The sequence below is a fragment of the Geotrypetes seraphini genome, chromosome 4, assembly GCF_902459505.1.
Source record: "Geotrypetes seraphini chromosome 4, aGeoSer1.1, whole genome shotgun sequence".
NCBI lineage: Eukaryota > Metazoa > Chordata > Amphibia > Gymnophiona > Dermophiidae > Geotrypetes > Geotrypetes seraphini.
In genome coordinates, this window is record NC_047087.1 from 248,384,715 (window position 1) to 248,411,914 (window position 27,200).

At 46.9% G+C, this 27,200-nt stretch overlaps 1 protein-coding gene across 4 annotated transcripts in view; it reads right to left on the bottom strand.

Moving 5' to 3' along the window:
• Positions 1-27,200, bottom strand: part of TFAM (transcription factor A, mitochondrial) — a 170,214-nt gene that overhangs the window by 76,343 nt on the left and 66,671 nt on the right. For all 4 annotated transcript variants that reach the window (XM_033941543.1, XM_033941542.1, XM_033941545.1 and 1 more), the window contains 2 exons: positions 22,854-23,003; positions 10,247-10,342 (listed from right to left, as the gene is read on the bottom strand). In XM_033941543.1, coding sequence (XP_033797434.1) covers positions 10,247-10,342; positions 22,854-23,003 — 246 coding nt within the window. The remainder of the gene's footprint in view (positions 1-10,246; positions 10,343-22,853; positions 23,004-27,200) is intronic.

Here is a 27,200-nt window from a genome sequence, read left to right on the forward strand (position 1 = left end):
TTTATTATTTTTCAACTCATATTTTGGATATGGATGTGAATTTATATGATCTCAGTCTGACTTTCTGTACAAGATGTAAATGCTTGATTGATTCATGTTTGAAAATATAAATAAACAATTAAAAAATAAATAAAACAAATACTTTTTGATGTATAATGCAATGCGTATGATGAATCTTGTATCCTTCACAAGTTTCACTTCGTTTTTTCTTGCAGTAATGCCACAAAACCGTTGTTTTTTCCGGCCATTAAAGGTGCTCCGTCTGTAGCTACAGAAATTAGTTTTGACAAGAGGTATATTGTACTTTTGCAGAAGTTCATATACACTTCTCCCTCGTCATTCGCGGGGGATACGGGCAGAGCCGGACCGCGAATGCCGAAAAACCGCGATTATCCGGCTCTGACCCACCCCCATCTCCCTGCGCCTTCCCGGCTTTACCTGGTGGTCTAGAGGGCTTTCGGGGCAGGAGCGATCTTCCTAAGCTCCTGCCCCGTGCAGATCGCCATCAGGAAATGGCTGTAGGGAGTTCCCGACGTAGTCTTGAGAGACTACGGGAACTCCCAGCAGCCATTTCCTCATGGCGATCTGCACGGGGCAGGAGCGTAGGAAGATCGCTCCTGTCCCAAAAGCCCTCTAGACCACCAGGTAAGGCCGGAAAGGCGGTAGGGAGGAAAAAAATGATGGATTTTTTTTACATTAAGACTGTTTTTTAAATTTTCCCCCTCCCCAGAAAAAATTGCGATTATATGAAACAGAGAGTGCAGGAACCTTGAATGGGGAAGTGTACACAATTAAATATAGATTCAGGGGCAAAGTTAGGAAATTCTACTTTATGGAGAGGGTAGTAGATGCCTGGAATGCGCTCCCGAGAGAGATGGTGGAGAGTAAAACTGTGACTGAGTTCAAAGAAGCGTGGGATGAACACAGAAGATTTAGAATCAGAAAATAATATTAAATATTGAACTAGGCCAGTTACTGGGCAGACTTGTACGGTCTGTGTCTGTGTATGGCCGTTTGGTGGAGGATGGGCAGGGGAGGGCTTCAATGGCTGGGAGGGTGTAGATGGGCTGGAGTAAGTCTTAACAGAGATTTCGGCAGTTGGAACCCAAGCACAGTACTGGGTAAAGCTTTGGATTCTTGCCCAGAAATAGCTAAGAAGAAAAAAAAAAAAAAAAAAAAAAAATTTTAATTGAATCAGGTTGGGCAGGCTGGATGGACCATTCGGGTCTTTATCTGCCGTCATCTACTATGTTACTATGTATATCCTGTCCTGTTGTAGTACCACACATCGGAACTAGTTCCAATAATTCCTCAAAAATGTTGAAATTCATGTTGCAAGCATGAAGAAACACAGCTAATTGAGCTACGTCCCCAATGTCCGAACTCTCATCACAGGCAATGAAAAAAGCTTCGAAAACTAGATGATTTTGCTTTGATCTGATCACTTAAATTGCTGGCCAAATCAGTAATTCTTTCTGCAACTGTATTTCGAGACAAAGAGATTGCTTGAAAAACCTTCACAATTCCAGGACAAACTATTTCTGCAGCTTTAATTAGACATTACTTGATGAAATCACCTTCGGTAAAAGGTTTTGAGTGTTTAGCTATCAACTCCAACAAGATGTAGCTTGCATGCACCACTGCTTCACTTTCTTGTGATACTTTAGTAAACATGAACTGACCCAGGGAACTACAGACCGGTAAGTTTGACTTCAGTTCCGGGGAAGATGGCGGAAGCGCTGATAAAAGATAGCATCGACGAGCATCTAGAAAGGAATAAACTGATGAAAACAAGCCAACATGGCTTCTGCAAGGGAAGATCGTGCCTAACGAACTTATTGCACTTCTTCGAAGGAATTAACATACGGATGGACAAAGGGTACCCCATAGACATCGTATACTTAGATTTCCAAAAAGCTTTTAACAAGATACCCCATGAACGCCTACTACGGAAACTGAAGAACCATGGGGTGGAAGGAGACGTACATAGATGGATCAAATATTGGTTGGCAGGTAGAAAACAAAGGGTAGGAGTGAAGGGCCACTACTCCGACTGGAGGAAGGTCACTAGTGGTGTTCCGTATGAGTCGGTACTCGGACTGCTGCTGTTCAATGCATTTATAAATAATCTAGAAACAGGGACAAAGTGCGAAGTAATAAAATTCGCAGACGATACCAAACTATTTAGTGGAGTTAGGACTAAAGAGGACTGCGAAGATTTACAAAGGGACCTGAACAAACTAGGAGAGTGGGTGACGAAATGGCAGATGAAGTTTAATGTAGAGAAATGTAAAGTCTTGCATGTAGGAAACAGAAACACGAATTACAGCTATACAATGGGAGGGCTGGTAATGGGTGAAAGTACCCAAGAAAAGGACTTGAGGGTAATAGTGGACAACACAATGAAGCCGTTGGCACAGCGGCTTCTAAGAAGGCGAATAGAATGCTGGGTACTATCAAGAAAGGTATTACAACCAGAATGAAAGAACATAAGAACTGCCATCTCCGGATCAGACCTTCGGTCCATCATGTCCGGCGATCCGCACACGCAGAGGCATAGCTAGGTGTATACCTGGTATAATTTTAGTCACCCATATCCCTCTATGCCTCTCGTAAGGAGATGTGCATATAGTTTGCAGCTAGTTTGCTTTTAAATCCTAGAACGGTGGTTTCCACAATAACCTCCTCTGGGAGAGAATTCCAGGTATCCACCACTCGTTGCGTGAAGCAGAACTTCCTGATATTTGTCCTGGACTTGTACCCCCTTAGCTTCAGTCCATGTCCTCTTGTCCGTGTCACATTGGACATTGTAAATAATTTGTTTTCCTGCTCTATTTTGTCGATTCCGTTCAGTATTTTGAAAGTCTCGATCATATCCCCTCGCAGTCTGCTTTTCTCAAGGGAGAACAATCCCAGTCTCTTAAGTCGTTCCTTGTATTCCAACTTCTCCATACCTTTTATTAGCTTCGTTGCTCGTCTCTGACCCTCTCCAGCAGTTTATTATCCTTCTTTAGGTTGGGAGACCATTGTTGGACACGTCCGAAATGTCGGAGGTGATCAGTGGAGTGCCGCAGGGCTTGGTCTTGGGCCCGATCCTATTTAACATATTCATTAGAGACCCGACTCAGAGGCTTCAAGGTAAAATAACATTATTCGCCGATGACGCAAAACTATGCAACATAGTAGGCAAAAGCACATTGCCCGACAGTATGACGCGGGACCTACTCTTACTGGAACATTGGTCCTCAACTTGGCAACTAAGCTTCAATGCCAAAAAGTGTAAGGTCATGCACCTTGGCAGCAGAAATCCGTGCAGAACTTACACCCTAAATGGTGAGACCTTAGCTAGGACTGCAGCAGAACGTGACTTAGGAGTGATCATTAGTGAAGACCTGAAAACTGCCAATCAAGTGGAGAAAGCTTCATCCAAGGCTAGACAAATGATGGGTTGTATCCGTAGAAGTTTCGTCAGCCGGAAGCCCGAAGTCATAATGTCGTACAGATCCATGGTGAGACCTCATCTGGAATATTGTGTACAATTCTGGAGGTACATTACCAAAAAGATGTGCTGAGAGCTGAATCGGTTCAGCGAATGGCCACCAGGATGGTCTCAGGACTCAAGGATCTTCCGTATGAGGAAAGGCTGAGTAAATTGCAGCTATACTCACTCGAGGAAAGTAGAGAGAGGGGAGACATGATTGAGACGTTCAAATATATCACGGGCCGTATCCAGCCATTTGCCTATCCATCTTAGTATATCTCTCTCTATTCCATGGCTTTGTAGTTTCCTGAGAAGTCTTTCATGTGGAGCCTTGTCGAACACTTTCTGGAAGTCTAAGTATATTATGTCCACTGGTTCTCCACTATCAATTTGTTTGTTCACGGTCTCAAAAAATTGAAGTAAATTCGTAAAACATGATTTCCCTTTCCTGAAGCCATGTTGACTGGCTCTCATCAGGTCGTGTGTATCCTAGTGCCAGACTATGCTATCTTTAATCGGTGCTTCAACCATCTTTCTAGTTACAGACGTAAGACTCACAGGTCTGTAAGTTGCCCGGTTCTCCTCTTGATCCTTTTTTGAAAATTGGCGTGACGTTCGCTATCTTCTAATCGTCCGGTATCTGTCCAGTTCTAATTGACAGGTTGGAAAGTTTTTGCAAAAGCTCTCTGATTTCAACCTTTAGTTCTTTTAAGACTCTCGGGTGAATTCCATCAGGTCCAGGGGATTTGTCGCTTTTAACATTGTCGATCTGGTAGTATATTTGGCCCAAGTCCACTTCTACTGTGGTGAGGCTGTCCTCTATTACTCCTTTGAACACTTTCACTGCTTCTGGTATTGTTGCGGTGTCCTCCTTTGTAAAGACAGACGCAAAGAAGGAATTTAGTCTGTCTGCAATTTGTTTGTCTTCCTTGATGTACCCTTTTCTTCCCTGGTCATCCAGCGGTCCCCACCGCCTCTTTTGCAGGTTTTTTCCCTTTTACGTATCTAAAGAAGGACTTGAAATTTTTGGCCTCTTGCGCTATTTTCTCCTCATAGTCCTTTTTGGCATCCCTCACCGTCTTGTGACATTTCTTCAGATCATCTTTGTGTTTGTTCCAAGCTTCGGTTGTTTTTGTGCGTTTCCGTTTTTTAAAGGAGTCCTTCTTTTCTTTTATGGCTTCCTTCACCTCTCTAGTAAGCCATGCCGGTTCTCCTTTGCCTTTAGTTTTCCTTTCTTTGGAAATCCGTGGAATGTAGAGATTTTGTGCTTCCATGATAGTATTTTTCAGTAGGGACCATGCCTGATCTACCGTTTTAACTTTGTCCATCTTTTTCTTGAGTCGTTGTTTCACCATGGCTCTCATGTTATCGTATATTCCCTTTTAAAAGTTTAAGATCGTGGTTAAGGTTTTGGTACGTTTCCCTTTCCCGATGTCAAGTTTAAAGTTGATCATGTTGTGATCGCTCGTCCCCAATGGGACCGTGACTTCTACTTCTTTTGTCGGTCCCGTAATGCCATTTAGGACCAAGTCCAAGGTGGCGTTTCCTCACGTCGACTCTCCCACTATTTGTTCCAGGAAGCAGTCCCCTAGCGCTTCCAGGAACTTGGCCTCCTTGCCGCAGTTCGAGGTTCCCAGGTTCCAGTCTATCCCCAGGAAATTGAAGTATCCCATGATTATTACATTACCTGTCTTACATTCTTGTTTAATTTCCTCTATTATTTCTGAGTCTGTCTCCTCCGTCTGTCCTGGGGGGTCGACAGTAAAGGCCAATTTTTGTGTCTGCACCATTGTGTCTAGGAATCTTGATCCAGAGGGATTCCCAGCTTCTCTGTCCTTTCCGTCGTTGCCTCTCTAACAGTTTCTACTCCATCCTGAACATATAGGGCAATACCTCCACCTTTCTGCCCTACTCTATCTCTTCTGTATAGTTTGTATCCCTGTAGTACTGTGTCCCATTTGTTTTCATCATTCCACCATGTTTCTGTTATGCCAATGATTTCCAGTTTATCGTGTCTTGCTTTTGTCTCTAATTCTTCCATTTTGTTTCTCAGACTTCTAGCATTCGCATACATACATTTGAGTTCCCTTTGTGTTACCTTCTTGGACTTTCTAAGCTTAGCAGTCTCTACTGTTTCTTTCACGGTATCCTTTTCTGCTCCTGCATTGTCTCCCTTATTTGCTTTGTGGTTGTCCCCTCCCGTGTCCGAGTAGTTGTCCTTAGTTTCTTTTTCGGGGCATCCTGTCACCCGGGCCATCGACTGGTGGTCGACCGTCGGCTTTCCCCTGTCCTTTAGTTTAAAGCCTTCTCGATGGCCCTCTTCATGTTGCCTGCCAATACTCTTGCTCCTTCCTTGTTGAGGTGTAGTCCGTCCTTTCTGCAGTACTTGCTTTTTCCCCAGAACGCCATCCAATTGCGCACGAAGTCAAAGCCTTCCTCTTCGCACCATCGTCTCATCCAGGCATTGATCACTTGCAATTCCCCTTGTCTCTTTCCATCCGCTCTTGGTACCGGGAGGATCTCGGAGAAAGCCACCTTCACCTCCCTGATCTTCAGTTTTCTTCCGAGTGAGCGGAGCTGGCCCTTCATCTCTTCCCTGTCATACTTCCGTCCGCTCACATCATTGGTTCCCACATGGATAAGCACAGCAGTGTCCTCTCCCCCTGCGCTGTCTATGAGCCTGGAGATCCTGTTGGCCACATCCTTCACTCTTGCTCCAGGCAGGCAGGTGTGGCTGTCCACATGGCGTATAATGGAGTCTCTTACGATGATCCCCATCTTCTTTATTCGGAGGTTCTTTGGGGGTCATAAATCCACGTCCATGGTGTAGGGCCAATCTTCTTCTTCCTGCGATACGCTTGAAGTTGTTTTCGGCTCTTTGTGTGGGGGACGTCTTCATGCGTTCTCTCTCTTTCTCCTGGTGTGCGGTCGTCTCCTATCTCAGCTTCAGTCTCTTCTAAATTTGTAGGGGTGTCTTCTCTCCTCTCGTCCAGGCCATCTTCTTGGGTTGTTCGGGTACAGTTCTCCAGCCCTGTGATCTCCACATATTGCTGGTGAGCTTCCTCGATGAATCTTTCTAGCTTCTTGACCTCTTTGTTTGCACTGAACTCCACTAGAAACTTCTCCTGTTCGCAGATTCTATCTTCAAAGGTGAGGAGTTCTTTTAGTTCCATCATTGTCTCCTCTAGTAGCCGGACTTGCCGTTTTCAAGCTATCCAGCTCCATGCACCGACTGCAAATGTATGCCCGAATCCCCGAAGGGAGGTAGTCATACATATTGCAGCTGGAACAGAAGACTGGAAAGCTCATCTTCTGACTTCCTTGGGCTTCCATTTCTTGCTTCCCTTCTGAGTTGTCCAAGTGATTTGTTGTGAACCTTCATAGAAACATAGAAAGATGACGGCAGATAAGGGCCATATAGCCCATCAAGTCTGCCCACACCATTTACCCACCCTCTTAAGTCTTCTGACCCCTTAAGTATAATTGTAATTATACTGTCACTCTACTGACCCGCTCATTCAAGTCCTAGTGACCCTATCCCTTGGCATGACCCCGTAGGGATCCCACATGGGTATCCCATTTGTTCTTGAAGTCTGGGATGCTGCGTGCCTCGACCACCTGCACTGGAAGCTTGTTCCAATGCTCGATCACTCTCTCCGTGAAGAAGTACTTCCTTGCGTCTCCACGAAACTTCCCTCCCCTGAGTTTGAGCGGATGTCCTCTTGTGGTCGAGGGTCCCCTGAGAAGAAAGATATCCTCTTCCACCTCGACCCGTCCCGTGATGTACTTAAATGTCTCAATCATGTCTCCCCTCTCCCTACGCTCTTCAAGAGTGTAGAGCTGCAATTTGCTCAGTCTTTCCTCCTTCTGTCTCTGTTGACTGGATGATTTCTAACTTCCTGTCTGCTGTCTTCCTGATTCTTGTGAGTCTGCTGGTATTGCTGTGTTGGTACCTGTGAGTGCTTGTTTCCCCTCTAGTATGTGAGAAAGTGTGCCCTGCTGTGTATCTAGCTAAAACTAGGACTTGTAGCTTTTGTTCTAAGTCGCTCTGCTGGGCGACCGAGTTTCCTGGTTCTTTCTTAAGGCTCCTTCGCAAAAGCAAGCTTGTGTGTGTGTTCTCTTCTGTGCTTGCTACTTCCCTATTAGTAGTTTAACCAGTGTTGACTAATGTTGTTGTGTTCTGTGTTGGTTAGTGCTGGTGTCTGCTGTGTCCTCCTTCTGCTCTCCTTTAGTGGCGCGTGGTTGTGTGTTCTCTGTACCCTCTGTGTATGCCTGGTTGTGTGTTGTACCTGCTTTGTCCTCTGCGCCTGCTGTGGTCCCCTTCTTACACTCCTTTAAAGTGGTTCGTCCCTTCTCAAGGCCCTTCGCAAAGGCGCTCTCGCTAAGGCGAGCGCCTTTGACACTCGCCTTCGATGTGCGCTGAACAGCTGAGCGCCATTGGCCCCTCCCCTTTTAAGGGAGAGCTTTGATGTCTGATGTCAGGGGTGGGCAGAGCTAACTCTCACCGATTCCCCTAGTCTCCTGCCTCTTCTCTTCTTTCCCCTTCTCAAGCTCTGAATTGCCTCCCTTTCCTTTTGCCTTCTAATTTCTACCTCTGTGCTGCTCTCTCCTGCTTGCCTTGCCAAACTTCAATGTGCTCCGGTCATTGGCCCCTCTCCTTTTAAGGGGGAGCTTCGATGTCTGATGTCAGGGGTGGGCGGAGCCGTTGTAACGGGAGATGGTGCGCCCGCATCTGGAGTACTGCGGCCAATATTGGTCACCGTACCTTAAGAAGGATATGGCGATACTCGAGAGGGTTCAGAAAAGAGCGACACGCTTGATAAAAGGTATGGAAACCTTTCATATGCTGAAAGATTAGAGAAACTGGGGCTCTTTTCCCTGGAGAAGCGGAGACTTAGAGGGGACATGATAGACTTACAAGATCATGAAGGGAATGGAGAAAGTGGATTCTTCAAACGTTCGAAAACTACAAGAACGAGAGGGCATTTGGAAAAATTAAGAGGGGACAGATTCAGAACCAATGCTAGGAAGTTCTTCTTCACTCAAAGGATGGTGGACACCTGGAATGCGCTTCCAGAGGGTGTGATAGGACAGAGTACGGTTTTGGGGTTCAAGAAGGGATTAGATGATTTCCTGAAGAAAGGTATAGATAGAGGATTACTATACAAGTCCTGGACCTGATGGGCCACCGGGTAAGCGGACTGCTGGGCATGATGGACCTCTGGTCTGACCCAGTAGAGGCACTGCTTATGTTCTTAACTGTTTTTTCAGTCCCAATTTGAGCTCGTTCAACTTTTCTCATCTCATTAATCCTTCGTAATTGTCATATTTTGATTTATGCTGCTTAATGTTAATATAACTTTGGCACACTAATTATTACATATCATCAAAGCAAAAATACTCCAATTCCCACTTTTCTTGGAAATTTTGATGTTCATCAACAATTTTTCAATTAGTTTTACAACTACTTGGTTTTGATAAAGACATACTAAATACAAAGAGCTGAAATAAATGAATGATCATTAACACAAAAAAATAAAAACATTTCAATAAAAATCAATATCTTTTCTTAAATATTAACTTAGTAGACACAGAATAATTGCACAAATTAATAAGTGTAACGTAAATAAACCTATACTCGTATTTTTACAAAATATTTCCTGTTAGGCACATCAAGCAAGTCAATACAAGACTAATGGCTATTATTATTGTCAATACAAGACTAATGATTATTATTATCGTCTGATTCACTGCTAGTATTAGTGGGGGGGAAATGGAGCTTTATGATTAGAGGCACAAACTTGTCTCAGGTACCAAAGACGTCTGCATCGTAGCACTAAGAATAAGCAACTGGTTGTACTCGTACATTATATCATTTTCGACTGACTTAAGATAGGTGACTTCTCGGCGCCGATGGATTGTGGGAGAAATTTTGCAACTCTAGTTATGACTTATTGGATTACATTGGCTGGGTCGCAAAGATGTTTGTTGTGGGCTGCATGCAGAGTTTGACATGCTTGATCTAGAATTTTTGATCCTGCAGGGCAAAAACCTCATTCATGTTTATTTCTCCTTCCTCCCAATAGATGTGCCTTGCATCCTTTTCCTGACTCTTTTTCCCAACTAGTCAAGGCTAGGAACAAAGTATGTTGGGGAAGTTGTTCATTCTCTGCAGGAAGCTTTTGCTGCAGACTGAAGGCTCTGAAATGGCACTGCAACCACCATCTCTCTGAAACCCTAAAATTACATCTTTTTATAGTACTCAAATTCATTCAAGCGCTTAGAAGAGTCACCATAGCTATATGGACTCAGGCTCTATATAGCCACCCTTAATTTCATCTTACTGTAATGCTCTATAATATATCTGTTTTGGAAGTTAAGTACTGAATCATTGGGTATTTGAAACTGGATTATGTGTTTAAGGGAAAGAGAATGGGACTTGATATACCTTTCTGTGGTTATAATCAAAGCAATTTACATATTACATACAGGTTCTTATTTTGTATCTGGGGCAATGGAGTGTTAAATGACTTGAAAGTCACAAGGAACTGCACAATAATCGAACCCAGTTCCCCAGGTTCTCAGGCTGCTGCATTAACCATTATCATCTGCCAAATATACAATAACATGTAGGCAAAAACCAAACGGGGTGGGGGATTTTGAAAACCTGTTTTAAATCCCCTGTTATCTATCTCTTCTATGACAGAAAATCTCTTTAATGCATTGTTTCACTTATAGTTATCATTTGTCTTTTTTTTGGCTTACCTGAAATGAAATTCCTTTAGCTTCATTAAAGTGTTCAGCTATAAAGATATTTACAGAATTCCGAGGTCTTTTGGGCTTTCCTAAAATGGTCAAGGCCTTCAAAATGTAGGAAGAGAGAACAAATAGCACAGTTACTTACCGTAACAGTTGTTATCCACGGACAGCAGGCATATTCTCACACATGGGTCACGTCACAGACGGAGCCCCGCAGCGGACAACCTCGAAAGCAGACTTGCTTGAAGATCTTTATAAGAGCTTCGGAGTGCTGCACCGCACATGCGCGCATGCCTTCTCGCCCGAACTAGGGGGCGCATCTCCTGTGAGGATCCTCAGTTCAGATACCTAGCCAAGAAGCCAACCAGGGGAGGTAGGAGGGTCGTGAGAATATCTGCCTGCTGTCCCTGGATAACAACTGTTACGGTAAGTAACTGTGCTTTATCCCAGGACAAGCAGGCAGCATATTCTCACACATGGGTGACCTCAAAGCTAAGCATAAAGGGATGGAGGGAGAGTTGGCAATTTAAGAAAAAAGATTTTGCAAAACAGATTGGCCAAAATGGCCATCCCTCCTGGAGAAAGTATCCAGACAGTAATGAGAGGTGAAAGTATGAACCGAGGACTAGGTGGCAGCCTTGCAGATTTCCTCAATAGGAGTTGATTTGAGGAAAGCTACCTAGGATCTCCCATATGAAGTAAGGCTGAATAAATTGCAGCTGTACTCACTTGAGGAACGAAGAGAGAGAGAGGGGACTTCATTGAGACATTTAAATATATCACGGGCCGTATCGAGGTGGAAGAGGATATTTTCCGTCTTATAAGACCTTCGTCCACCAGAAGGCATCCGCTGAAAATCAGGGGAGGAAAATTTCATGGTGACTCCAGAAAGTATTTCTTCATCGAGAGGGTGGTCGATCATTGGAACAAACTCCCACTGCAGGTGATTGAGGCCAAGAGCATGGCAGATTTTTAAAATAAATGGGATATTCACGTGGGATCTCTAATGATGTAAAGGCAGGGAGTGGTGAACAAAATCAAGGCGAAGGGTCACTAGAGTGGGCAGACTTGATGGGCTTTGGCCCTTTTCTGCCGTCATTTTTCTATGTTTCTATGATGCTGCCATCGCTCGAACTTTATGGCCCGTAACTCGACCCTGCAGAGGAAGACCAGCCTGAGCATAGCAGAAAGAGATGCAAGCAGCCATTCAGTTGGAGATGGTTCACTTCGAGATAGGGCGTCCCGACTTATTTGGATCAAAGGAGACGAAAAGTTGAGGAGTTGTTCTGTGAGGTTGAGTGCGCTGTAGGTAGAAAGCCAAGGCACGATTGCAGTCCAAAGTATGAAGTGCCACTTCTCCAGGATGAGAATGAGGCTTTGGAAAAAATACTGGCAGAACAATAGATTGATTGAGATGAAATTCTGAAACAACTTTAGGTAAGAATTTCAGATGAGTACGGAGGACCACCTTGTCATAGTGGAAAACTGTGAAAGGTGGGTCCGCAACCAAAGCTTGTAATTCACTGACTCGTCGAGCAGATGTGAGGGCAATCAGGAACACAGCCTTCCAAGTGAGATACTTGAGGTGAGCTTTATCAACTGGTTGAAATGGAGGTTTCACCAGTTGAGTTAAAACAACATTGAGATCCCAGACCACTGGAGGCGGTCTAAGTGACGGATGAACATTAAAGAGACCCTTCATAAATCGGGAAACCATTGGATGTGCAGAGAGAGGTTTCCCATCAAGAGGCTGATGAAAAGCAGCAATCACACTGAGATGAACTCGAATAGACGTAGACTGAAGTCCAGATTGCGATAAGTGAAGTAAATAATCCATAACAGAAGCCAAGGAGGTAGACGTTGGCTCCAACTGACGGGTTGAACACCAGGTAGAAAATCGAGTCCACTTCTGGCCATAACACTGGTGAGTGGACGGCTTTCTGGAAGCCACTAAAATATCTTGTACAGACTGAGAGAACTGGAAAGAGTTGTTTAGGTTGAAAGGAACCAAGCTGTTAAGTGTAGCGACTGCAGGTTGGGATGGAGTAAGGAACCCTGACTCTGAGTAAGCAGAGAGGGAAAAACTGGCAGAAGTAGAGGCTCCCTGATGCTGAGTTGAAGTAGAAGGGAGTACCATGGTTGTCTGGGCCACGGATGAGCTATGAGAATCGTGGCATGTGTCGACTTGAGGTTTACAAAAGTCCTGAGAATGAGAGGAAACGGAGAGAAGGCATAAAGAAACGGATCCCTCCAGTCCAGGAGAAAAGCATCTGCCTCCAGACGCTGAGGGGAGTATATCTGGGAGCAGAATTGAGACAGCTTGTAGTTGAGGGGCGATGCAAAAAGATCTATCTGCGGGGTCTCCCAGCGAGCAAAAACTTGACCAAGTGTGGGAGAATTGAGTGTCCACTCGTGAGGTTGTAGAAGGCGACTCAAGTTGTCTGCCAGACAGTTGTGTTGACCTTGAATGTAGACAGCTCTGAGAAAAATGTTGCGATGAATCGCCCAAGACCACATCCTCAGAGCCTACTGGCACAGGGAATGAGAACCCTTTCCTCCCTGTTTGTTGACATGGCCACCTGGATGTCCGTTCGCACTAGAACCACTGTGTCGTGAAAAAGGTGTTGAAAAGCTTTGAGAGCATTGAAAATCGCTCTGAGTTCCAACAGATTGATATGACAACGACGGTCCTGCGAAGTCCACAGACCCTGTGTACGAAGGCCGTCGACATGGGCTCCCCAAGCGTAAGTGGATGAGTCCGTGGTGAGTACTTTCTGATGAGGTAGAGTGTGGAACAGCAAACCTCTGGAAAGATTGGAAAAGAACATCCACCAGTGGAGAGACTGCTTGAATAAAGGAGTTACTGTAATCTGTTGAGAAGGCGGATCGATCGCCTGTTGCCACTGGGATGCCAGAGTCCACTGAGGAATACGAAGGTGAAGTCTGGCAAAAGGAGTCACTTGAACTGTAGAAGCCATGTGACCGAGTAGAATCATCATTTGCCTTGCAGAAATAGATGGAAGGCGATATACCTGATGACAAAGGCGAATGAGGGTATCTCGACGTGATGGAGGTAGAAACGCTCTGAGGCGGACAGTATCCAGGGTGGCCCCAATGAATTGGAGAGATTGAGATGGGGTCAACTAGGATTTTGGAAAGTTGATTTCGAAGCCCAGACTTTGGAGGAATAGAATAGTCTGTTGGGTCGCTAGAATAACCCCTTGTTAATAGGGTGCTTTGATGAGCCAGTCGTTGAGGTATGGAAAAACTTGAAGACCTTGAATGCGCAGAGCTGCAACCACCACTTCCAGACATTTTGTGAAGACTCTGGGGAAAGAGGTGAGTCCGAAAGGAAGGACTCTGTATTGTAGATGAAGATCTCCCACCTGGAATCTGAGATATTTGCGAGAGGCTGGGTGAATGGGGATATGGGTATAAGCTTCTTTGAGATCCAGCGAGCATATCCAATCTCCCTGATTCATCAGGGAATACAAGGTGGGCAATGAGAGCATCCAAAATTTCTCTTTGACCAGGAATTTGTTGAGAGCTCTGAGGTCCAGAATGGGTCGCAGATCCATCGTCTTCTTTGGAACCAGAAAGTAACGGAAGTAAAAGCCCAAGTTCCGCTGAGAGAGAGGAATCTCCTCGACAGCTCGAAGGTGAAGAAAAGCCTGAGCTTCTTGAAGAAGAAGAGGAAATTGCGACCAATTGGAAAGACATTCTCTTGGAGGGTAATCTGGAGGTATTTGAAGGAAATGAAGAGAGTATCCCTCTTGCAGAATGGTGAGAACCCAGAGGTCAGATGTGATCATTTCCCACTGATGGTAAAAATGGGAAAGACGACCTCCTAAGGGCAGAAGAGAATCCCGATGCAGGGAGGTTGGAATGCTCAAGCTGGGAACGTCAAAAAGACTGAGTTGGCTTGGTGGCAGCAGGAGCTTGAGATTTCTGTTGACGTTGCTGCTGTTGAGGACGACGAGGCGGAGGCCTGGAAAAAGCCGGAGTCGTTTTCTGAGGGTAACGACATTGTGTTTGTTTATAAGCCCAAGCTGGAGGTGTCTTGGGCTTTGGTCGAATGAGAGAAGCAAAAGAGCGCTCATGTTCCGAGAGACGCTTAGTAGCTGCTTCAATGGAATCATCAAATAATTCATTCCCCTGGCAAGGTAAGTTGGCCAATCGATCTTGAAGATCGGGATCCATGTCAACAATACATAGCCAAGCCAGTCTACGCATGGCTACAGCAAAGGCAGATACTCGAGATGATAATTCAAAAGCATCATAGGAAACCTGCAACATGAAGAGTCTCAATTCGGAAAGAGTCTTGAGGATTTGTTTAAACTCCGGAAGACGTGCTTTAGTAATGTCAGGATAAAAGGAAGGCAACAATTTCAAAAAATGGTTGAAATAGGTAGAAAAAGTATAATTATAATTAAGAACCCTGTTGGCCATCATCGAGTTTTGGTATAAATGACGGCCAAACTTGTCCACGGTACGACCCTCCCTGCCTGGTGGTACTGCAGCATAAAGCTTGGAAGGATGAGCCTTTTTCAAAGATGATTCCACCACCAGGGACTGATGGGATAATTGAGATTTCTCAAATCCCTTACAGGGGACAGTACGGTATCTGGATTCCAATTTGGAAGGAATAGCCGTAACAGAATAGGGAGTTTCCATATTCCGTATGAAAGTCTGTTTAAGTACTGGAGTCATAGGTAATCTCAAAGTCTCTTTGGGAGGTTGAGGAAGTTCCATGTCGGCTAAGTATTCTGGAGTATACTTAGAATCTGAATGAAGATCCAGTTTGAGGGCCTGGCCCATATCAAAAACAAACTTAGCAAAAGAAGTAGATTAGGAGGTGGAGGACTCATCAGGTGAAGGAGTACGAGACCTCGGAGCCACAGAATAGGAAGGAGACGCCTCTCTAGAGTATTGAGACAAAGGTTCAGACTCAAGATGCATGGTAATGGAAGAAGCTGCACTCTCTACCTGAGGTGGAGTCATGGAATGTTTGCGCTTCAGACTCCGCACAGGTGACGTCCCTGGAGTATGAGGCACAGAATGTGTCGATGCAGGAGGAGAAGAAGCTCATACAGTTGGCTTCGATGGAGGAGTCCTTGATCTTGAGAAACTTCGAGTCGAGGCCTCTCGAGATCGAGACTTGTGTGTCGACGAGACACAGACGCCTCGGTATCCATAGAAGGAGACTGGGACACAGACGCCTCTGCACAAAGCTTTGAAGAAAAATGCCTTGAGAGCCTCGAGTGATACTTCGGGCGAGACGGGAGAGACTTCGATGGAGGCTCCGGAGAAGAGTCACTGGAAGAGACTCGCTTCGGCTTACGAGACCTGCCTCGAGGCAACACCACTGGAAGATCAGATTGATGCTCAGACTGGTCCCTAGGAGGCAGGGTCGAGGACGGAAGAAGTTGAGCCACTATTGAGGAAATCTGTGAGGTTTAGATGGTCTTCAACATGTCCTCGAACATAGGCACTGAGACGGGGATCTGGTCTCGTAGGTGCCGCAGTGCGCTCCAAAGAGGGCGACATCGAAGATGAGTATTCCCTACTCTTGGAGGCATGCTTAGGAGGAGGTCTCAAAGAAGAGTCTGGTGGCTTCTTAGGCACGGCACCTGAAGGAGGGGCAGGAGACTTACCCAGCAAGGACATTTTCACTGGAGTCACCATCGAGGTCTTCAAGACCGAAGTCGAGGCATTAGCAGGAATGGAAGTCATGGTCGAGGTCGAGGCCTTCGAGACCGAAGCTCCAGCAGAAGCCGACGTCGAGGCCTTCGAGACCGAGGCGGGTGCCGATGTCACGGTAGAGGCCTTTGAGACCGAGGTCGGTGTCTTCGAAGCCGAGTCCAATCCCGAGGCCGAAGTCGAGGCCTTGTCAGGGGCTGGCTCCATGCCGCCAAAAAGTTGCCGGTACTGGTCGCAGCGACGACGAAAGGCCCGAGACTGAAGAGTCCAACAGGATTCACACTCTTCAGGGGAATGAGAAGGCCCCAAACACCCCAAACACTGTGAATGAGGGTCGGTAAGGGAAATCGTCTTTTTACACTGACGACAGCGTTTAAACCTGGTAAGGGGCCGGGACATAGAAAAAATAAAGTCCGCGTCGACCGATACGAATGAGTGGGCCTAGGCCCAAAGCCCGTGGACCGGACAAAAAAGGAGAAACAATAAAGTATTTTACTTTTTTTTTTAATGGAAAAAAGAGAAGAGAAGCACAGCGACCGAAAATAAAACAAAAAAACAGCCGCGGTGAAGGAAGGCAACGAAGTTTGCTGCAGAGTGAGATGAAGAGGACTTCTCAGCTCCGCGGAAAACGTTGAACAGAGGATCCTCATAGGAGATTCGCCCCCTAATTCGGGTGGGAAGGCACGCGTGCATGTGCGGTGCAGCACTCGGAAGCTCTTATAAAGATCTTCAAGCAAGTCTGCTTTCGAGGCTGTCCGCTGCGGGGCTCCTTCGGTGATGTCACCCATGTGTGAGAATATGCTGCCTGCTTGTCCTGGGATAAAAAAATAATTTTATTTCCAAAGATATAAATTAAACAATTATTTCCAATGATATAAATTAAACAACAAGGAAAGACAAGGGGGATGTCTTTATAACCAAAACAAGTCTTAACAGTAGGTCCCAACAAGGACCCCGATTTTGGCGTGTAGAAGACGCTTTCTTCAGGGGACATCTGCTTTATCCCAGCAGCATTTCTCTTGCGCACGCCACCTTATTTAACCGCTTGTCAGGATCCTCTTTGCCGCCTTCAGCCCTGCTTGTGCCCGCTCCTTCTCCAACATGTAGACGCAACATAATGGAGAAGGAGCGGGCACAAGCGGGGCTGAAGGCGGCAAAGGGGATCCTGACAAGCGGCTAAATAAGGTGGCGTGCGCGAGAGAAACGCCGCTGGGATAAAGCAGATGTCCCCTAAAGAAGGTGTCTTCTACATGCTGAAACAGGGATATTTGTTGGGACCTACTATTTCTAATAAAGACTTGTTTTGGTTGCAAAGATATCCCCCTTGTCTTTTCTTGTTGTTGTTGTTTTTTCACTCAGTAAATTAAAGCAGAACATAACATTTTAACGAAGTACTGTCAATGTAGCAGAAGCTAAACAAGACCCACTCTTTTATAATAAAGCTAAAGTAAATTTCTTGGCTATTCAATAAATTGGGGGGGCGAAAGGATACCTGTTGTTGCTAATGAAATATTAGATACTTATCTTGATAATCTTTTTTCTTGAAAAAGGACATATGAGTCCTGACAATAGGTGATATTCCCATACTTGCAAATTGCAGAAGGATGAAATTTACATTCTTCAGCTCTGCCTCCTCCAGTGTTACAGAGCTCCCCTTCAGTATGTACCAATGCAATCAAATAACATTAAAACAGAAGAATAAGAATGGGGGAACAGGAAGTCTCCCCACTAAAACATTTTTGTTCTGTAAAAAATAATTAACAAAGGTTAAACACCATTAAACAACTTAAGTGGAATAAACAGCAACCAGCATTAATGGCTCCTTTTACAAAGGTGTGCTAAGCGTTTCAGCGCACATACCGGATTAGCGTGCACTAGCCGAAAATCTACCACCTGCTCTAAAGGAGGCGGTAGCAGCTAGCACGCACGACAATTTAGCACATGCTATTCTGCGCGTTAAGACCCTAGTATGGCTTTGTATAAGGAGCCCTAAACTTATGGAGCTTGCAGAGTCTCACTTACTGCTTTATGTTTTTTTCTTTCCTTTTTTTTTGTCATCTGACTGACATAACATAACATAACATTCTGCTTATATTCCGCAGGACCGTGAAGCTCTATGCGGTTTACAAAAGAGAAAGATATTACAATTGAATAGAGTAACTTCGGGAGAAAATCTCCAGCTCTGGACATACGTGTTTGTCCAAACAGCAGGCAGGAAAACTCCAGACAGGGCGGGGTATCAGGACTCATATGTCCTTTTTTACAGAAAGAAGATCATCGAGGTACATATAAGAAGTACCTAATCTTCCCTTCTGGTGCAAAAGACATACAGTCCTGAAAATAGGTGACATACGAAAACAGTTTCCTGAGTCTAGGGTGGGGACAGATGAGCCTGCCCTTAACACCAAGGATCCAAAAGTAGTATCCTCTCTCACTGCCACATCTATCCTATAGAACGTTATAAATATATGGAGAGTGGATCATGTAGCTGCTCTACAAATCTCTTCAGGAGGAACTGCCCTGGTCTCTACCCACAAAGATGCCACACTTCTAGTAGTGTGCGCTCTCAAGGTAAATGATGGTTGTTTTCCACAGCCAATGTACACCGATGAGATAGACATACAAATTCTTCTAGAGATGGACACCTTAGATGCCAGCCTGCCTAGTTTTGCAGCATTGGTTAAGACAAAAATATGATCTGAAAGTTGAAACTCACTGGTTATTTCCCAGTATCGAAGAAGACTCCGTACATCCAACAAGTTCAACACTTTGTCTCTCCTCTTGGAATCTGTGGTTTGGAAGGCGGGTAATTTGATTTTTTGATTGATGTGGAAAGATGACACCACCTTTGGCAAAAATGAAGGGACAATACAGAGTGAAACTGCCTGTATCTCTGAGACTCTCCTCATTGAGGCTATGGCTACCACAAAAACTGTCTTTACCGTTAAGATTCAATAGCAGGGACAACTCCTGCAAAGGCTTGAAGGATGCCTTGCTAAGAATACTCAGGACAATGTTAAGGTTTCATGTGGGAAACGGTTATCTTACCGGAGGTCTCAACCTGAGTGACCCCTTCAAAAATCTGACTACAGTAAACTCTCAATTGGTAGATGTTGGATAAATGTAGTTTCTGGTTGCTTGAGAGTTACTATTAAAAACAGGCCTAACTAATACTATACCCCATACTGTGCCATACCATAAACTGTTTCAAACTACAGGACATGTGGTAGGCAAAGTGTGGGCGTAATCAGGTGTGGCGTGCCAAGTTTACACTTAAATTTCTGCCAGAAATTGATTTTATTTTCATTTAAAATATTATAGTATTTCTTTGATTTTTTTTTTTTTCTGGTTGTTTGAGTTCCAGTTAACAGAGAGTCTACTGTACATCCAGATACGAGGCCAAGGAACTCTGTTCCACTTGGACTTTGAAATAGAGACCTGCAACTTGCGCTTCAAGGGAACCTACTGCTAGCCCCTTTTTTTAGGTCAGCTTGCAGAAAAGCCAAAACCAATGACACTGGAGCTCTCCAAGGATTTACTTTATCATTCATGCACCACTGTTAAAACAAACTCCAGGTCTTAGCATAAGCTGCAATTATTGCTGGCCTCTTTGCTCTAAGGAGGGTAGCAATAACCACCTCTGAATAGCCTTTCCACTCTAGGGCTGTGCGCTCAAGAGCCATGCCGCAATACCAAAGCATTCCAGATTTTCTTGGACAACTGGACCCTGAGAACCTTTGACTCTTTGCAGACACACCAAGCCCCCATATCATGGTCAATGCGGCCAATCCGGAGCCACTAGGAACACCAGTCCATGATGGCTCGCTATCCGATGGATGATCTGGCCTATCATGGGCCACAGGGGAAACACATAGAGTAGACCTTGCGCTGGCAAAGGCATCTAATCCTTTGCTTACTGATTTGGCTTTCCAGCTGAAAAATCGAACAGGATAACACAGCATGCTGGTGGGAACATTTATGAGCTCTCGCCCAAGGAACCATTTCTACATTCGCCATCGTGGAACCTAGTAGCTGGAGATAATGCCATACTGTAGGCATTGTCATTGTCAAGAAATCCGAGAACTGTTTCACAAGCTTTTGTTTGCAAGGCTCAGGAAGAAAGATATGGCTCTCTACCGTGTTGAAGCAAATTCCCAAATACTCCAATTGTTGACCAAGCTCTAATTGATTCTTGTGGAAATTAAAGATCCAACCCAGATCCTGCAATAGCTGGACCACTTGAATCACCACACTCTCTCCTTCTATTTTGAATGGGGCCAATGTTCCCTCTAAGCACTGAATTCATGTAAGCAAAATCTTTTTTGGGGGGGCATAAGGCCGAGTTGATGTGACCAAGTTGATGTGAGCAAAACTTTTCTGTTACATTACCCTGAGGGTATTATACACACTGTACATTACAAATTAAGAATTACAATGGAAAATAAGATGATTTTTTTTAAATGAAAGGACTTGAAACATTTTTCAGTTAGCTCTCAGGAGCCAAAACCTCTTTCCCCAGGACAAGACAGAAGAAGAAAGAGGAAGTGATATCATCATGAGGGCAGGCCCGCATTGAGGGAAGCCTGCAGAGTTCATGCAGGCTGCCCAAAGATGTTGCTGGCAGAGATTCGGGCCGCAACAAGGGAGTGCCGACCCAACACAAAAATCTGCGCAAACATTGGGTAATTCTGGGTGTGGCACTGGGTAATTCTGGGTGTGGCATGTCTGTGAGGTATGGTGTGCCCAGAGGGAGGCATCACCCTTTTCAACATTGGTGGCCCTCATTGTAGGGTTTCTCCAGGAAGGCCTGGATAAATGTTTAGCCCTTGGTTCCCTGAAGGTACAAGTAGTGGCGTTAGTTTGCTTCCAAGGACGGGTAACACCATTCCTCTCTCGCTGCACACCCAGATGTGCTAATTTTAGTCTTTTTAATATGTGCATATATCATACATGGCATCTGAGAGATAAGAAGCCCCCATTCTCAACCTTAAGCCACCTCCTGATCCACCAAGGACCAGTCATTAGACTCCCAGTCAAGGACATGTTCAGACCACCGAAAACAAGCCTGAGCCACCAAATCACCACACATTGCCACCTGAACCGCCAGGGCAGCCACATCAAAACTCTACTTAAGAAGAGACTCTAACCTACGCTCCCCGGAGTCCCGGAAAGCCGAGCCGCCCTCCACCGATACCTATGTCAACGTGCGATGGCTGAGACCACCGCATCCAACACTGGTGACTTCAAGGTATCCTTATCCCCCTCCAGGATGGGATACAGGTGGGCCATAGACCGCACAAAATGAAAAGGCGTTTCCAGAACCTTCCATTGAGCCATCACGATATCCCAAATATCCTGATGCATAAGAAAAAAGCGGGAAGCTGAGCAGATTCCCCAAAGCAGGGGGTCCACCACATGCGAAGGGTCCTTGGTGTCCTCCTTGAAATGCAAAACTGAGGAAACCTGAAGAATAAGCTCCTGGAGCTGTTCCTGCTGAAAAATGCACACCACAGATGCATCCTCATCAGCTTGCAGTTCCAAAAAACAACCACCAGTGGCATCCGTCCCCCCCGAGAGGATCCTGGAGGTCCATCAAGGGGTCCAAGTTCTTATCAAGTGAAAATGGTTCTCCAAACAAAAAATCATCATCCCAAGAGACCCTCGGCCACTTGGATAAAACTGGGGGGGAGTGGGGGGGGGAAAATGGGTCGCAACCGGTGCTGAGGGGGGCCAAACAGGGGCAGTCACAGAAGGCGAAAACCCCCCTGAAAAACCCGAGACCCCCAGGGAAGAAGCAGAACCCCCAGCGGCCTGAAGATAAGCCTTACACAAGGCTAAAACAAGATCAAGGGAAAAAAACCCTGGTGGTACATTAGGACTCTCTGCCAAAGCAGGAGACCCAGTAGAAACCTGCCCCTGTCTTTCCAATATAGGGGGAAGTCACCTGAGGCTCAGACAAAATGGAGGCTTTACTTGCCAAAACTGGTACAAAACCTGCCCAAAAAACCTCCCCTGAGGCTTGCAGCAGCAAAGAGGCCTGAACCGCCCCAGCCGCTAAAGTAGGCAAACTGGCAGCAGCGGTAAGGGAGTCCACAGCACTATCGACGGTAAGGGAAATCTTATTTTCCTGACCGTCAGTGGCTGGGGGATTCCCTGTGTGGGCAGCGAGGGAAGCCCGGTTTTCCACAATGCCTGCTGCCAGTGCACGAAGCGGAATACAGGCCAGCCGCATCGACCTCACATCTGGAGTATGATGAGCACTTTTTTCCTTTAAAAGTGCTCATTGCACAATACATGAGTCAGATAAAGAAAAAGTGCTGGTTAGCAATAAAAATCAATTAAAGACAATTGAAGGCTTCCCTTCAGACCAGAACTGCCTCAGGATTTTTTTTTTCTTTCTTTTAACTTTATTTGAACAGACCCCATGGCTCTCTAAGCCATATGCCTTTCCGTTATCAGTGGCAAGGCTTACAGTTGAGGCACCTCTACTGAAAAAATTTGAGGGAGGTGGGGGAAATGGGGGGAGGGGCTCGACCCATCGAGTGTAACACCCCTGAGGTTGGACGGACTCCTGAAAGTGTCCCCCCAAGCTCAGTCCAGCACCAGAGACGGGGACCAGAAGGCCACTAACCAAATTCCAACAGCCCTACACTAAACCAGGGAAGACTGCACAAGCTTACCATCTCTACCTGCTGGAGACTGAGTGTACTTGGGACTGCACAGCCCACTTGTACTACAGACAAAAGTTTATCTCAGTCTCCACCTGCTGGTCATGGTGAGCTATTACCCATCAGTGAGCTGTGCCAGTCTGGAGAGACGCTTCTGAATATTAATTTCACTTTCTTTGAGTAATTTAACGGCCTTTTCTCTCTGGAAAATCAATGTCAGCACAACACATCAGCTGTATTTTTACCCTTTTCATTCCTATTGATTTTTTTTTTGCCAGTCTTTGCATCTTTTCTTTTTTCAGAGTAGCTGTTTGTTCCGGAGTTAGCTGTGCTTTAAACCTGGCCATCTCCTCTTTGTAGATTTGTCCCTCTGCAGCTGCAGCCATTTCGTAAGGCTAGATGTACAGAACACAATAATAAAAAGTGTATGAGAATTACTATATTATACAAACACATTTATAAACATAATAGCAAAGATGCCATCTTCAAAAGGCACATGTCAAAAATCACTAAACAATTAGGCTTATTGATTTATTTCAAATTCTGTCTTTAGTAAACAAATCACATCAAAATAAATCCCATTACAAAATAATAATACAGTGGTACCTTGGATTACGAGCATAATCCGTTCCAGGAGCATGCTCGTAATCCAAAATGCTCGTTTATCAAAGCGAGTTTCCCCATAGGAAATAATGGAAACTCGCTTTGATATGTTCCCACCCCCCACCCTCCCCCCTGAGGCCAGCAGCGCTGCTCTCCCTCCCCCAAGAACCGGCATTGCTCCCCCCAAAGGCCCCCCCCCCGCAATCCGGCACACACCCCCACCGCCATCGGGCACCCCCCCCCGCCGCGACCTGAGGTCCCAACCCACCCAAACCCTCTTCTTACTTTAGTGTAGCCTCCGCACCGGCACCAGCATGTCCTGTGCGTTGGTGCCGGTGCCCGAAGATCTGCCTCCTGTGCTGGGCCTTGAGCATGCGCACATGCTCAAGGCCCAGCACAGGAGGCAGATCTTCGGGCACCGGCACCAACGCACAGGACATGCTGGTGCCGGTGCGGAGACTACACTAAAGTAAGAAGAGGATTGGGGGACCTCAGGTCGTGCGGGGGGGTGGGGGGGGTGCCGGATTGCAGGGGACAGGGTGCCGGTTCGCGGGGGGGGGGGGCGCTTGCGAATCAAGGCGCGCTCGGTTTCCGAGGCGCCGATTTTGCGAATGTTTTGCTCGTCTTGCAAAACACTCGCAAACCAGTGCACTCATAAACCGAGGTACCACTGTACAGTCAATACAGCATATAAATTTCAATAGAAAGCACAGCCTTCAAAATTTTTCTGAAATTTGACTTACCCTAGTCTTCAGTGTGCTACTATTCTCAGAAATGAGAATCGGCATAAGGAAAGATTTGATGTCTTATTGAAGTAAAATTAATTTTGCACAACAGGGGTAGTCATGATTGAATGGAGATATTTTTTCCCCTTTCTTTAATCTCCCCCTTCCCGGAGACACATTCATTATCACTTGTTGGCTACCAGGGCTGCTACTAGTGGTGTAGTGAACATTATTCTAAAAACCTGACTGTTTACACAGTATCTTAAAAGCTTACCTGCTGAAGTGCTGTAGTAATAGTATATTTTATTCTTTTAGAGCTCCTTTTACAAAGGCGCGCTAGGCCTTAAAGCGCGGAATAGTGCGCACTAAATTGCCCCGCGCGCTAGCTGCTACTGCCTCCTTTTGAGCAGGTGGTAGATTTTCGGCTAGCGCATGCTAATCCAGTGCATTCGCTAAAACCACTAGCGCACCTTCGTAAAAGGAGCCCTTAGTTTTTTAATTTTACACTTTCAATTTTAATTACTGTATTTTCACGTAGATAACGCGCACCCGTGTAAAACGCACACACGGGTATAGCGTGCGGGAAACCGAAATATATGTACAGAAAGACTGGGCAAACTGCAGCTCTATACCCTAGAGGAGCGCAGGGAAAGGGGTGACATGATTGAGACATTTAAGTACATCACGAGTCGTGTCGAGGTGGAAAACGATATATTCTTTCCCAAGGGACCCTCGGTCACAAGGGGGCACCCGCTCAAACTCAGAGGAGGGAAATTTAGTGGTGACACCAGGAAGTATTTCTTCACAGAAAGGGTGGTAGATAACTGGAACAGACTTCCGGTGCAGGTGATCAAGGCCACCAGCGTGCTCGACTTTAAGAATAAATGGGACATCCACGTGGGATCTCTACGAGGGTCGAGTTAAGGAACTAGGTCATTAGCATTCAGACTTAATGGGGTGGGTCAATAGAGTGGGCAGACTTGATGGGCTGTAGCCCTTTTCTGCCGTCATCTTTCTATGTTTCCAAATTTTTGTATACCGTGCACACCCGTATACCGCGCATGCTGCCCGACTCTCCCGTCGCCGCCCGACTCTCCTTTCGCCCGCCCCGACACTCCTCTGGAGACCCCGACTCTCCTTTCGCCCGCCCCGACTCTCCTCTCCCCCTTGAATCCTGTCCCCACCCTGAAAGCCTTATGCCCCTCCCCGACGTCCGATTCAACCCCCCCCCCCGCAGGACCGCTCGCACCCCCACCCCGAAGGACCGCTCGCACGCACCCGCACCCCCACCCCGAAGGACCGCTCGCACGCACACCCACCAGCACCCGCACCCCCACCCTGAAGGACAGCTTGCACCCCCACAGCCTCCCGACCCACCCCCATCATGTAGAAGCTCCTACCGGAGTCCTGCTGCTTCCTCTTGGCGGTCCCGGCCCTTCTGTGAGCCCTGCGCCTGCGCTGCTTCTTCCGGCGGTCCCGCCCTTTCTCTGACGTCAAGCCCTCTTGCCCCGCCGACTCCCCGACATGATCGGGGCAAGAGGGAGCTCAAGCCCCCTTGCCCCCCCGACTCGATCGGGGCAAAAGGGAACCCAAGCCCTCTTGCCCCGCCGACTCCCCAACTCCCCGACAATATCGGGCCAGGAGGGAGCCCAAACCCTCCTGGCCACGGCGACCCCCTACCCCCACCCTACATTACAGGCAGGAGGGATCCCAGGCCCTCCTGCCCTCGACGCAAACCCCCATCCCCCCAACGACCGCCCCCCCAAGAACCTCCAACCGCCCCCCCAGCCGACCCGCGACCCTCCTGGCCGATCCCATGACACCTCCACCCCCCTTCCCCGTACCTTTGTGTAGTTGGCCGGACAGACGGGAGCCAAACCCACCTGTCCAGCAGGCAGCCAACGATGGAATGAGGCCGGATTGGCCCATCCGTCCCAAGGCTCCGCCTACTGGTGGGGCCTAAGGCGCCTGGGCCAATCAGAATAGGCCCGGGAGCCTTAGGTCCCTTCTGGGGGCGGGGCCTGAGGCACATGGGCCCAACCCGACCATGTGCCCAAGGTTGGCTCCCGTCTGTCCGGCCAACTACACAAAGGTACGGGGAAGGAGGGTGGGGGTGTCGTGGGGGTCGGCCAGGGGGGGTCGCGGGTCGGCTTGGGGGGAGGGGGGTTTGCGTCGAGGGCAGGAGGGCCTGGGATCCCTCCTGCCCGTAATGTAGTGCGGGGTGGGGGTAGGGGGTAGCCGTGGCCAGGAGGGTTTGGGCTCCCTCCTGGCCCGATATTGTCGCGGAGTTGGGAAGTCGGCAGGGCAAGAGGGCTTGGGCTCCCTTTTGCCCCGATCGTGTCGGGGAGTCGGGGGGGCAAGAGGGCTTGAGCTCCCTCTTGCCCCGATCGTGTCGGGGGTGCCGCGGTTGGCTGGGGCAAGAGGGCTTGAGCTCCCTCTTGCCCCGATCGTGTCGGAGAGTCGAGGAGTCGGCGGGGCAAGAGAGCTTGATGTCAGAGAAAGGGCGGGACCGCCGGAAGAAGCAGCGCAGGCGCAGGGCTCACAGAAGGGCCGGGACCGCTAAGAGGAAGCAGCACGACTCCGGTAGGAGCTTCTACATGATGGGGGGGGGGGGGGGGTCGGGAGGCTGTGGGGGTGCGAGCGGTCCTTCAGGGTGGGGGTGCAGGTGCGGGTGGGAGTGCGTGCGAGCGGTCCTGCGGGGGGGGGGGGGGTGAATCGGACGTCTGGGGGGGTGAATTATGTAAAAAAAAAATTTGTATAACGCGCAAGGTTATGCAGGATTTGTAAAAACTATGTATAACGCGCGCGTTATATGCGTGAAAATACGGTACTAGTGCTGTTTCTGGAAATGACATACTAATAGCACTCTCTCTTTCAGGCCTACTGTTATGTCATTCTAATTTCAATCAATTGAGAACCGAGTCGAGCTCCTTCGGGAGATGACCCGGAAAAAAAACTGAAGATTAGATTAGATTATTCCAGGCAGAATTCTGTGCAAAAGTTTTGAAAACATTCTGCACACAATATTTCAAAATTCTGCAAAGTTTATTTGTAGTGTTTGGCATAGAATTCTTCTATCCTTCATGCCTTTTCCTTTCTTGGGTTCCAGCCTCCTCAGTTCCCTCTCTCAGTCTAACTGCAGTTATGTCTCCCTCTAAATCCCACCCCTCTCTCACTTGAATTCTGAATCCCCTCGTTGGCCCCCACAGTCTGGCATCTCTCTCTCCACTGGCTAAGAATCTCTTCCTCCATTCCCATTCCCTT